Source organism: Salvelinus alpinus, chromosome 5 (assembly GCF_045679555.1).
Source record: "Salvelinus alpinus chromosome 5, SLU_Salpinus.1, whole genome shotgun sequence".
Classification (NCBI taxonomy): Eukaryota; Metazoa; Chordata; class Actinopteri; order Salmoniformes; family Salmonidae; genus Salvelinus; species Salvelinus alpinus.
Window position 1 is genome coordinate 44184354 of NC_092090.1, and position 12139 is coordinate 44196492.

General features: G+C 45.2%; 1 protein-coding gene across 1 annotated transcript; it reads left to right on the top strand.

Annotated features, from left to right (window-relative positions):
- Positions 1-267: 267 nt before the first annotated feature.
- On the top strand, positions 268-11465 carry LOC139576224 (zinc finger protein 507-like). Its single transcript, XM_071402024.1, has 7 exons — positions 268-392; positions 1535-3657; positions 4131-4248; positions 4696-4807; positions 6500-6604; positions 7083-7217; positions 7379-11465. The coding sequence occupies exons 2-7, from the start codon at positions 1537-1539 to the stop codon at positions 7785-7787; spliced, it is 3000 nt and encodes a 999-aa protein (XP_071258125.1). The 5' UTR covers positions 268-392; positions 1535-1536; the 3' UTR covers positions 7788-11465.
- The last annotated feature ends 674 nt before the right edge of the window (positions 11466-12139 follow it).

Here is a 12139-nt window from a genome sequence, read left to right on the forward strand (position 1 = left end):
ATTAAGGTTATTATGCACTACAAAGCACATTGAATATTAGCTTCTCAGTGACAGAGCTGCACCTGCACTTTACCTCCGTTTGATATGCGTAACAATTTGGGCTTGATTGCATTATCCTAAGGCATATTACTTGTGAATTCACCCATATTACATACTCATAAACAAATGCTGTCAGTAACTGTTCAGTGGATTTTTTGTGGGTCTCTGATTCTGTCTCAAATTACGACGGATTCCATCTTGGTCACCTGACCATTTAGGTTGGAGTCACGTGATCAGTGCTCCATCCTCGCCATTTTAGTGTGAGAGACAGAGGCCACCTTTATTGCTAAAGGATAAAGCACATTTTTTGTATTTTGTTTTGAGGCCAAAGATCATTCATATTTGCCGGTTCAGTAAGTACTTAGCTAACTGACACATAAAAGTCGCATGACCCTTTACTTTGATATTTATTAAACAAGAAGCAAATCAAATAGCTAGATATATTTTACAGTGCGTTGGGTGAGAGACTCGTGTGCTACTGCTAGCTTAGCTTATCTTCAAGCGGTTGGCTTGTTGTCATGTACAGTGCATGTCCTGCCCCTCCTTCCAGATAAATAATGCATGTCTGTAGCGTTGGACTCCATGTTCTCGACACAGCTGCGCGATTATTGTGGCTATGTAACCTGCCATTTTGCTAGCTAAGTTAGCTAGCTATAAGCTTTTACAGATCATTATTTTGCTTTCGTGAGCTAGCCAAAGGCAGAGTCAACCCACCACGCCTCCGTGAATTAAATGTTATTTTTAGTTCGTTCTGTCAGAGGGCAGTCCTCCTAGTCATGCACACATATCGATGTCCCTGTTCAGCTATTTAGCTAGTTACTAAGCCAAAGTGGTCTGCTACCAAACCCTAGCAAAAATCTTAATTGAATGTCTTTGATTTGAACATTCCCTTAATATACTGCAGTTTGTGGATTGTGCGAGCAACTATTTGCCTACCCAAGGTCTTTGTCACTTTTGCAGAAGGAGCACTAGGTAGTTCAGTGATATTTAGGACTAGGCTATTCCTTAAAAGCAGAACCCAAAGAAAAGAGAACCTGGATTGCGGTCAAAGGGGAAAGTGTGGTACCAATTGCAGACATGATGTGCTTAACCACAGGAATGTCTTCCTCTGTGACACTGGAAAATAACATTGCATCCTTATTCAATTATCTGTGATCCGCTTGACTGAATTACCACAGTGTTTTCTATCAACTAGAATACTTGGAAGTAGGAATGGTAAAACTAAATAACTCTGATTGGGACTTTCCAAGTTAAGTACTGTACTCTATGACCGCTGCTGTGTTTTGCACACTGCCCCAGACAGTAACACAACAGGTTTCTTTTTCAGTGTAAGCCTAAACACATTTGTTTGTGTGTGACTAAGATGGAAAGAAGATAGCAAAATGATATTTGCAAGAGACACATTAACAGAGTTTACAAGCCATGATCATATTTCTGAGCTCTGCATGCCAAGCTGATTGTGGTAATTTTAACAGGCTTGTTTTGCTTTCTACAGGCATGGAGGACAGCAGTGGAGTTGCCATCTTGGTCCCCCACTCTAGAGGCCAAAAGGAGACTGTCTTCATCCCTGAAAGGGTGGAAACGCCCCCAGGTACCCTGATGGAGCCTAGGGATGATGACCAGAGGCAGCAGCAGAAACAGGCTGCAGACTCCCTCATCGAGGTGATAGAGAAGCTCAGCAAGATCGTGGAGAAGCGCCCGCGTCGATTCACCCTGGCTGGGAAGAAGAGAGCCCTCATGTCCTGTGCCTCCGTCAGAGTCCCAGAGATCAGGGAGGGCAGTGGTGGGTCCTCCCCCTGCAAGAAAGCCCGGGAATTGGAGGAAGAGGTGAAAGAGCAGGAGATCCAGCCAGACAACAGTGCCCCCGCTGGCAGCAGTAGGACCATCACCTGTTACCAGTGCAGCCTGTGTCGGTTCCTGTCCCCGACCTTGAGCCTGCTGAAGGAGCACCTGCGGCAGCATGATGAGCAGCACAGTGACCTCATCCTCATGTGTTCTGAGTGTCGCTTCACCTCCAGCCACCAAGAGGAGCTAGAGGCCCACGTCAGGCTCCACTTTGACTGCAGCAACTCTAACAAGAACCCTGTATCCAGCCAGCAGGCCAGCGAGGGTAATGAGGGGTTAGGGATGGGGGGTAGTGTGGAGGAGGCTGTGTTCAAAACCGCCATGGACTGTGCTGAGGAGATCCCTGCTAAGAAGAAGTGGTACAGCTATGAGGAGTATGGGATGTACCGCTGCCTGATCTGCAGCTATGTGTGTGGACAGCAGCGAATGTTAAAGACCCATGCATGGAAGCACGCAGGTCTGGTGGACTGCTCTTACCCTATCTTTGAGGACGAGGCAGTGGCACCAGCACCTCCTGTAGTTCCTCCTGCAGAGGAAGCCATAGTAATCCTCACCCCGGTCCCAGAGAAATCTCAGAACCTCAACAAAATGTCCACTTTCCAGATCGACCTCTGTGCCCCTGTGGCGGAATGTGGGAATGAGGCCATGACAGAACCAATCACCAAACCCTCTAAAGACCCTGTCACTGAGGAACCAATGTTGGAGGTACAGGTGACCACAGAGACTGAGGTGGAACCTATGCAGGACTGTTGTCATATTACCAGTACAAAAGACAGCCTCCTGTCGTCAGCCCAGAAGATCATCAGCTGCAGCCCCAATAGTGCAGACCATGTCAACGTCATAGTGGAACGACTGCCCTGCGCAGAGGAACCTTTGGCCACCCAGCCCCTCCCCAGCCCAGAGGTGGGCAGAGACAAGAGCCTGCTGGCTGCAAAGGAGGCGGGCCATGTGGAGAACCAGCCACTGTTTGTTGACAAGGATGGGCAGCAGGAGGTGGTGATTGGCTGGAGCAACAGTGAGAGTCAGCAGACCACCACGGACCATCCACGTGACGAGAATGCTCCCCCAGCCCGCAGGAGGACCCACTCTGAGTCTCTGAGGCTGCACTCCCTGGCCGCTGAAACCCTGGTGACCATGCCCATGAGGACCGCGCAGCACATCAGGAGCATCGTGGGCCAGGGCTCCCAGAGCCCTGACACGGGCCAGAGGCTCCTGGAGATGGCCACGGCTGCAGCAGTAGCAGCCGACAGAGCCCCTGCAGCAGTAGAGGAGCTGACCAGCATGGGCAGCGTGGGGGCAGCGCTGGTAGACTTAGAGCTGCAGGGGTCCAGAGAGGACTGGCTGGCTGAGGGCCCCGCCAAGGCTGGCATCAGCCTGTCCCTGCTGACGGTCATAGAGAGGCTAAAGGAGCGCTCGGACCAGAATGCCTCGGACGAGGACATCCTGAAGGAGCTCCAGGACAACGCCCAGAGCCAATACGCTGGGGAGGTCAGCGCCTGTGGGGGGGGGGACCCGGGTAACCCTGGTGGGGGTCTGGTGGACTACATCCCTGGCAGCGAGAGGCCCTACCGCTGTCGCCTGTGTCGCTACAGTAGTGGGAACAAGGGCTACATCAAGCAGCACCTGCGAGTACACCGCCAGAGACAGCCGTACCAGTGTCCCATCTGTGAACACATTGCCCTGGACAGCAAAGATCTAGAGAGCCACATGATTAACCACTGCAAGACCAGGATGTACCACTGCAAGCAGTGTACTGAGGCCTTCTATTACAAAGTGAGTAGAAAGACTGAAGAGAGAAATTAGGACAGACTGTGTGCCTCAATGTCCCTGGGCAGAGATTTATTATTGAAGTCGCTCCTCCTCTAGGAGAGAATATTGCTCTTGAGTTTTTGTTTGTCGATGACCCAAATTACGGTCATAAAGATAAGATGAGATGAACTGATTGTAGAAGTGAGATGTTGAGATGGAAGTTTTTTCTGCAGCATAGTGCTGGTTGGCGCAGTGCAGCAGGGGAAGTTTAGTTTGATTCAGGGAGTAGAGAACTAGCCTATTGATTTCATTACTTTCACGCCTCGCCCGTTTCTGCAGACATCATAGAATTCTGTGGGGTTTTGAACTCCATAGATATCAGAGATCCTTTTTTTAGGAGAGGTGAGGGTAGCCTGTGTGCTTTTTTTTCTCCCACAGCCCTAGAAGATGTAATTTTAAGTTTTGACTTGTTCTTTTATTACTGACCCTTTCCACAGAGTCAGCTGAGGAACCACGAGACAGACCAGCACGGTTTGGGCGACACCGGCGCAACACTAACCCCTGTCACTGAAACCACGGCAACCATGGAGGAATCTGTAAAGATGACAGACGATGGTGAGGAAATGTGTCAAATGTGTTTTTCAATGGAACGAAGTGGAGGGCGCTCGACCAACGCGAGCCGAGATGCAACCCCCCCCCCCCCCCGAAAAAAAATGTTTTATTAATTGCAAAGTGAAAAGGGCAATGCTCGCTCACCGTTAAAAATGCGTTTTATTTCGGCAACTATTAAAAGCTTGATATTTTGGCCTTCATCAATGGCCTTTATCTGAACCGTCAAGCCTTTAATAAAACCTTTTTTTAAAGCTTGAATAAAATGTTTTTTATGGTGAGCGTTGCACCAAGTGTATTTTCCAACTTGACCAAACACGATCAGTCTTTTTACTCTTAATCAAAGATTTCTCACCAACTATCCTCTCCACTACCCGTTTTGGGTTTTTCATTTTATTGGCACCGCATCCTTTGTCCACAGTATTTAATGTGTGCTTTTGTTCCACTCTCCAGACTCCATCAGTTCGCAGAAGGTGTACAAATGTGACGTGTGTGATTACACCAGCTCCACGTACGTTGGAGTTCGGAACCACCGGAGGATCCATAACTCTGACAAGCCTTACAGGTTGGTGCTGGGTGTCTACTGTCTGTGTGTTTGTAATAAGGTCAATAGGATTCGTCATGATTGCATTCTGGATTCCTTAGGACTTGACATTCAAGTAAATTTGCCAGTGGCACACTAGGCCAGTGCCAACTAAAAGCTACTGGCCCGAATTGGGGGGGAAAAATACTGGCCCGGGCCAATATCTCACAGGATAGTTGATGATGCGTGCATAATTACAATATCAGGTGATTTTTTTTTATCTTTAATTTGTGGGATGAGCAAGCTAGCCTAAAGTAACCCACCCTCCGTACACACATAATACAATTTGAACTTGACAATATCATATTCACATTGATTGTTTTGAGGGAAAATATAAGACCTTTGCGCAATCTCAAAAAACATGTTATTGTTAGCGATTTTTTAAAGTCAGAAGGCTACAGTTGTAGGTCCATATAACATCTGTTTAATATTTTGCTTAATTCCGTTTTTGTTTTTCCAGGTTTCTGAATTTGTTCAGGTTTTCACTCTCAAAATCACACCTTTTTTTTTTTAATAGAAAAAAACAAACAATTAAATGTTTTAATTCCACAACAATGATTTAAACCACATCAGTAGACAATTTTTTAGGTCTGGTAAATATTTTGGGGAGGGTGTAGTTGCCCTTTTATTCATTGTTTGCTTAGTGGTATTTCTGTACTGTACAATATAGGGTTTGCAAAACCAATGCCCTCCCGATTGATACTAATCATCATGATATCATTCTGCCAGGTAGGCCTACTTTGCAGTCACCATTTCATTGGGAAGTTATTTTTTTCGTCATTCAAATAGCCCATGATGACTGAATTGCGCATCGCAAAGATTCAACTGAGACTTGGGACCTTGTTTGCATACCCATTGTTGCTTTAGTTAGCATTCACAGGTAGATTAAGTTGAAACATCTTACCTACCTACCCTACCAGCGTCGTTCTTCTGTGAGGTGCTTCACGCGACAACCAGTTGAGAGCTGCGTGCTCTTGCTGCCCGACAGATGATGCCGCTCAAACTAGGCTAGGTTAACTTTAGTCATCCAGACATTCACCGCTTTCCATGTTTCCGATGACATAATCCTATTGCTCACTCAAACCCATTAATAAAATAGAAATTCGATGTTATGATGCAGATCTCCAGCAGGGGGCAGTGAGTGTTAGATAAAGATTAACCTTGGCTGCGGTCTACAGCTGGAGTATTTCTCACACCGCAGCCCTCGTGTAAGCGGATCGGCCCTGTTCTCGAGATGTCTGAGGGGGGGGATCTTATTCTCTAACGCCACACACAGACACACATCTAGTTTGTTTTGATGTTTTCCCACTATAGACCCTCAATAGAGCCCTTTCATGCAAGGGAGTGCAGTCTTTCTACGCTTATGCTTTGGTATCCTTGACACACTTCAAACCGTTCCACAGAGAAGCGCACGCCTTTTAACTAAGGCCATCTTATCCATTTGAGCCACACAGTGTATCGCGTCCCTGAACGTTGTGCTGCCAGTTACACTTTGAGCTTCGCAACAAAATAGCCGCCAAGGCAACAATGTGGCCCTCCAGGCTTTTGCTGCTGTACCAACCGAAACAGAATAGTAAGCCGAGCATAAACAGCCAAGCACGACACAAACTGTCAAACAACTAGGCCTGTACAGAGATATTCCCTCGAACTCTGGCCCACTCTCTGGTACTGTAGGTGCTGCAGCTGTGACTTTGCCACGACCAACATGAACAGCCTGAAGAGCCACATGAGGAGACATCCCCAGGAGCACCAGGCTGTCCAGCTACTGGAGCAGTACAGGTGAGGACCAGGTCAGGGTTCAGCTTCTGGAGAGGTACAGGTGAGGACCGGCTCAGGGTCAGAGAGGGGAGACCTGGGCAGGGGAGTGGTAGAGGTAGAGAAATCAGGCCAATGTGCTTCGAAAGAGTGTGGGGATGGAGGAAAAAGCTGAAGTGTACGAAGAACCCATCTCATCGACCATCAGAAAGAACTCCTAATGAACTCTCCTTTTAGTGTCGATATGGAGGATGTCTGGGTGTGTAGAGTTGGCTGGAGCATAATGTAGAGCAGTACAGATAAGCAGTATCAGAGCATGTGTGCCACTAGGTCTTTCCCTGAGGAGTCTTTAGTGCTGCTGATCCCTTTTGATATAATGGAGTTGAGAGGATTAAAGTGAACCCCAAGCAGCATATTAAATCAGCTGCTTCTGCTACAGACTTGAGCCCTTTCTTTTCTCTCTCCCTCTTTCCCCCTCTCACTTACTCCTTTTGTTTTTCAGGTGTTCACTCTGTGGCTATGTGTGCAGTCACCCTCCGTCCCTCAAGTCTCACATGTGGAAGCACGCTGGCGATCAGAACTACAACTACGAGCAGGTGAACAAAGCCATCAACGAGGCCATCTCCCAGAGCGGCCGGTGAGTAGGGGTTGATGGGGGTTGGAGTTTTAACGGTCTGCCTTTACCATCTGAAAAGCTTCCTGTCAGACTGAAGCCTGTGTTTGAGTCCCAGCGAACAGGGATGTGTAGGGTAATGTCTTTGTCTTGATGGTGAACCTGCTCTCTCTCCCTGGCTGTAGTTCCCCCAGTGCCCCGCAAAGGGTTTCAGCAGTGGGGGAGGCAGAGCAGTCTGGTGTGGTGCAGGGTGGGAAGGAGGACCCAGCACCTCTAGCAGGAATCCCTGTGGACAGTGTGGGAGGTGGCTCAGGGGCATCAACAGAGCTCATCCAGTGGTCCTCCAGAGAGCAGGCCCCCCAGAGTGAAACCCCCCAGCACAGCCCCCCCGGGAAGGAGGGGGTCCAGTCCCGGGCCGGCATGGAGTATTGTGTGCTGCTGTTCTGCTGCTGTATCTGTGGCTTTGAGTCTACCAGCAAGGAGAGACTGATGGAGCACATGAAGGAACATGAGGGAGACATCATCAGCATCATCCTGAACAAGGAGCAGCAGCAGGGAGCAGCCCAACCAGCAGAGGGCAGCACAGCACAGTGAGACAGCATTTAACCCCGTACCCCTCCCCTTACCCCAACAGAGAGCCAGGAACCTACCACCTCCCTCAGACTGACTTAAGTCTAACTTAACAGGGAAGTACTGTACCTTGCATCTTGTTTTCTGGTTCTTAATTTTATGTACTTAACAGAAGGTTACAAAAAGTGTCTCTGTTGGAGCTCAGACATACAGAAAATTGGAAAATTCCAATTTCAAGGCATTGCAGTAAAATGTTATACCTGAACAAGTTCAGACACGTTTAATACCTCAGCAAACAGACATTTCCGTATTTACAAATGGAGCTCAGTCCATTTTACTCAGCAAACATATATTGACCACACGGCAGCTTTTCTATTCAAATACTTTAATATAATTTAATATATTTAATCATTCACATTTATAGTTTATCTGTGGCGCCTGCACTAGGCTGTACAGAGATGCCATCTACTTGCATGTTGTGTTCATCATAGCTATATTTATATTTTAATATGGGTTAATACAACCTGGTCTCAAAGCATTTCGTATTATTCTGTACGTAAATCTGAGACAATCAATATTGTACATTTTGCAAATTCTTAACAGCTGTTAGCCACCTAGCTAGAATTCGTAACATAGCATATGTTTATCAAATTTCATAACATATGTTTTGCAAATTCGTAACATATAAAATGAATTGTAAATCGTAACATATCATACGAAATGGATGGTGGACTTCCGCAAATTAATACATACCATACGAAACGTAACCTATCATACTAATTTGAGTGTCCTGGATTTACGTTTACTATGTTACGTCTAGTCTATGAGACCAGGCTGGTTTATAATGTATCAATGTAGGCCTATGGTGTTGGTTTCCGTTATGTCGAAGCGAAGGAGATGCCTTGTTTTGTTCAATTCACTGTTTGATGCTATTTTGAACTATTGGACCTCTGGTATGTTATGGTAATGATGGGTCACTTGAGGGTGGTGTCCTAAAGCTGTAGGATAGATAGGCTGGCAACAAGTTGTTGTTTTACCAATATTCACCACAGCATCAAGGGCTCTTGAGGCAGAAATAGGTTTGGGAGGAATTTTTAAGCTATGGTCAGTCAATTACGGTGCATATTAGTGGTCGTGCTAGACCCAGGTGTTATGGTGGAGAGATGGTAAATGGACAACCATTGAACTTTGATTGCAGCCAACACCCAGCTGTGTTTACCTTGGGCTACTTGTAGTTACTTTAGTGAAAGTATTACTGTTCTGATTACGATAATCATTTCTAGATTCATGTTTTAGCTAAATAATTGCCAAGTTTGAATATGTTAAGCAATTTCCAAAGTTTCTCCATATAGGCCTAGCACTTGTAGATAATGGATGGCTGGAGTGATTGCCATACTAGCACAGAGCGATGTGCTAGTATACTAAACCTTCGCAGGTTCATTAGTAGCCTGTCTCTAATCTGTGCTATATTGACCTGTGCTATATTGACCAATAGCAGAGGTTGATATATGACCAGCCTTTCAAGTGATAGGCCTATAGACTACTGTAGACTGACGTTGAATATGGTGTTTCCGCTCGACTACCTCTGCTAAAGTATTTCCGAACTTCACTCACCTTTCCGTTTAGTTTCACACTAAACATGCTTGGTATGCAGAGTGGTGACTTGGCAATGATTTGCATGCCCTTACTGTTTTTATGTAGACAGATGGGTGTAGGAAATGATGATCAAATTAAATATCCATAATTCATGGGATTTCTGGATTGCGTTTGTGTAGCTCAGTGTATCAAATAAATGAAATCGTTATCTTCTGCACGCTGAAATTCTCATTATAATGGCAGATTATTATTGTCTCACGTTCATTTACAATTCAAAGTACTAATGTCAGGAAGACCGTGACAGTCTGCATTTAAACCGCACTTAACCCCCCCATTTACATAGTTTGCATTTTAATGAGTCGTTGGGTAAATTAAAGCAAGAGACAACCAGGCAGAACCTCATGCTGATCATAGGCCACTTTCTGCTACGTATAATCTATCAGGGTTTATGGCCGCCGCTTTGTATGATTCTATTCGTGGACGTGCTGTAGTGCAGCTTCTTACTGCATCGTTCTGAGCACCTAAGGATCTCCTTACCTATGCAGACCATGAGACCGAGGGGATACAGTGGGGAAAGGGAAGTGACTATGGGCCTAAGTGAATTGATTGGTGGATTTGAGTCAGATGTGCAAATAGTTTTGGATAGATCTGACATATTTCTTGTGGGAAAACCTCTGGTTATTTTAATGTTCATTTTGCCCATGCGGAGTTGGCTAAATGTGTCGTTTGTGAAGCCAATTTGTTATTTCTGGAGGGCTTATCTTTTGTTTGTTGGTTCAGTATTTACATTGTCACGTGTAGGAAGCTGAAACCTTAGATCCAGGACTAAATCTCTTCGTTTTATGTGTCGAGTGTGAAAAACCAAACCAGAGAGCCTGGCACCTACTACCAGACCCCGTTCAAAGGCACTTAAATATTTTGTCTTGCCCCTTCACCCTCTGAATGGCACACATACAATCCATGACTGAATTGTTCTAATACATTTGTTCAGTAGCTTATGTCCAGTCTGCTGGCAAGATTGTATACTCAATTAGGGATACTACCATGCTTGGAAATCTCCTTTACTCCTTGTTATTTGTCTATTTGATTTGGAAATGTTAGATTTCAGATGGAGACGCATCCGTGTGAGTCTACCACTCTGTCTCCCCCCAGGCTTTCGTTTCAGAAATTAGGCTAGGAACTGACATGAGAACCTGGATGGGAGGGGAAAGTTCTTTTGTAGGGTATGTGACATCTGATGTGCATGATTTGGACATGGTCTTTGTTTGACTAACCAAATCTTATCCCCAGGTCCCTGCTCATTCGACTACAGGGTGCCATGTGATGGGTAACCGTCAGTAGATTGTGCATTTTCAAAGACGTTTTACTGTGATATTATTGATCATCCTGTCAACGTTTGTGCCTTTTTTTGATTTGAGTCTCTGAGAGTCTCTTGTAGTCCTTCGCTAGCTATTTGTTAGAGGCTATGTCTGCCCCGGGAGTGCTGTTGTGCGCCCATCTGTTCAGAATGATGTTCCAAGGAGGTCGTGGGTGTGTTATTCAGTCAGAGCTGAATAGCCTCCGTAACACCACCCCTTTCTCTGTGATGTATCCAATCACTTGGTACTGTAATATCCCACTGGGCGCACGCTGGTTGGATCAATGTTGTTTCCACGTTGAAGCAACTTGGAATAGACGTTGAATTGACGTCTGTGCCCAGTGGGATGGGTCTGTACATAATTAGTTGAAATACTGTAATATTGCAAACTGACATTGTTTTTATAATCTATTTTTAAATATATTGTAAAGAAAAAACACTAAGTCTTTTCTTTCTTTTTTAATAATAATAAACAAATTTGCTAACAATTTGGAAAATGGCTGTGCTTTTTAATTGACTGTAATGTATTTGAGGGGAGTGTTTGTGTTTTACACTGAGCTGCATGCATTTCATGCCAAAGGAGAGAAGGTGATATCTCACTTACGCTGTTCAGTGCTTAAGTTCAGTGTGGATTCGCTCCGTTAGGCCACAGAGCGATGCTTGCTATCTATTTATTTTGTGCATCATAGACAATATTATGTCATGACTCAGCCAGTGTATTTTTTTGTAATAAATACTTTGTTGATAAACTGTGTTTTTTTTTTTATTGAACTAGTGTATGGGTCGTTCCATATGAATTGAATCACTTTTTCACTGCACCCCTTTTGATTTGAACGAAACCCTCCATACATAGAACACCCTCAATTCGTCAGGGCATGAACTCTACAACATTTCAAATGAGTTCCACAGGCAGGGATGCTGGCCCATGTTGACTCCAATGCTTCCCACAGTTGTCAGGTTGACTGGATGTCCTTTCTAAACTGTTGTGTGTGGAAAAACCCAGCAGTGTTACACCTACAACACCTACAACCATATCCCGTTCAAAGGCACATAAATATTTTGTCTTGCCCATTCACCCTTAGAATGGAACACATACAAAATCCACGTCTCAATTGTTTCTAAGATTATTTTTTATTTTACCCATCTCGTCTCCATCTACACTGAGTGGATTTAAAAAGTTAAATCAATAAGGGATCATAGCTTTCACCTCGTCAGTCTATGTCATGGCTTAGACCCTATTTTACATCATCAGAGGTGTTTGTTTTGTCCCCACCATCGGTTTAGACACAGCATACTCTTGAATACAGGGTGGGTGTCATGCTTTGGCTGATGAATACTAAAATGTGAACACAAATAAAATGTCACCTTTCGAATGATATCACAAAGCTGGTTGGAGGTCCACACATCAGATAATGTTGACTCG

What these genes read in the sequence shown, in the direction of transcription:
- LOC139576224 (XM_071402024.1), top strand. Translation starts at nt 1,537, where the DNA reads ATGGAGGACAGCAGTGGAGTTGCCATCTTGGTCCCCCACTCTAGAGGC. An exon ending in CTGAGGCCTTCTATTACAAA is followed by an intron (nt 3,658 to 4,130) that starts GTGAGTAGAAAG and finishes CCCTTTCCACAG; the next exon opens with AGTCAGCTGAGGAACCACGA. An exon ending in GCCATCTCCCAGAGCGGCCG is followed by an intron (nt 7,218 to 7,378) that starts GTGAGTAGGGGT and finishes CCCTGGCTGTAG; the next exon opens with TTCCCCCAGTGCCCCGCAAA.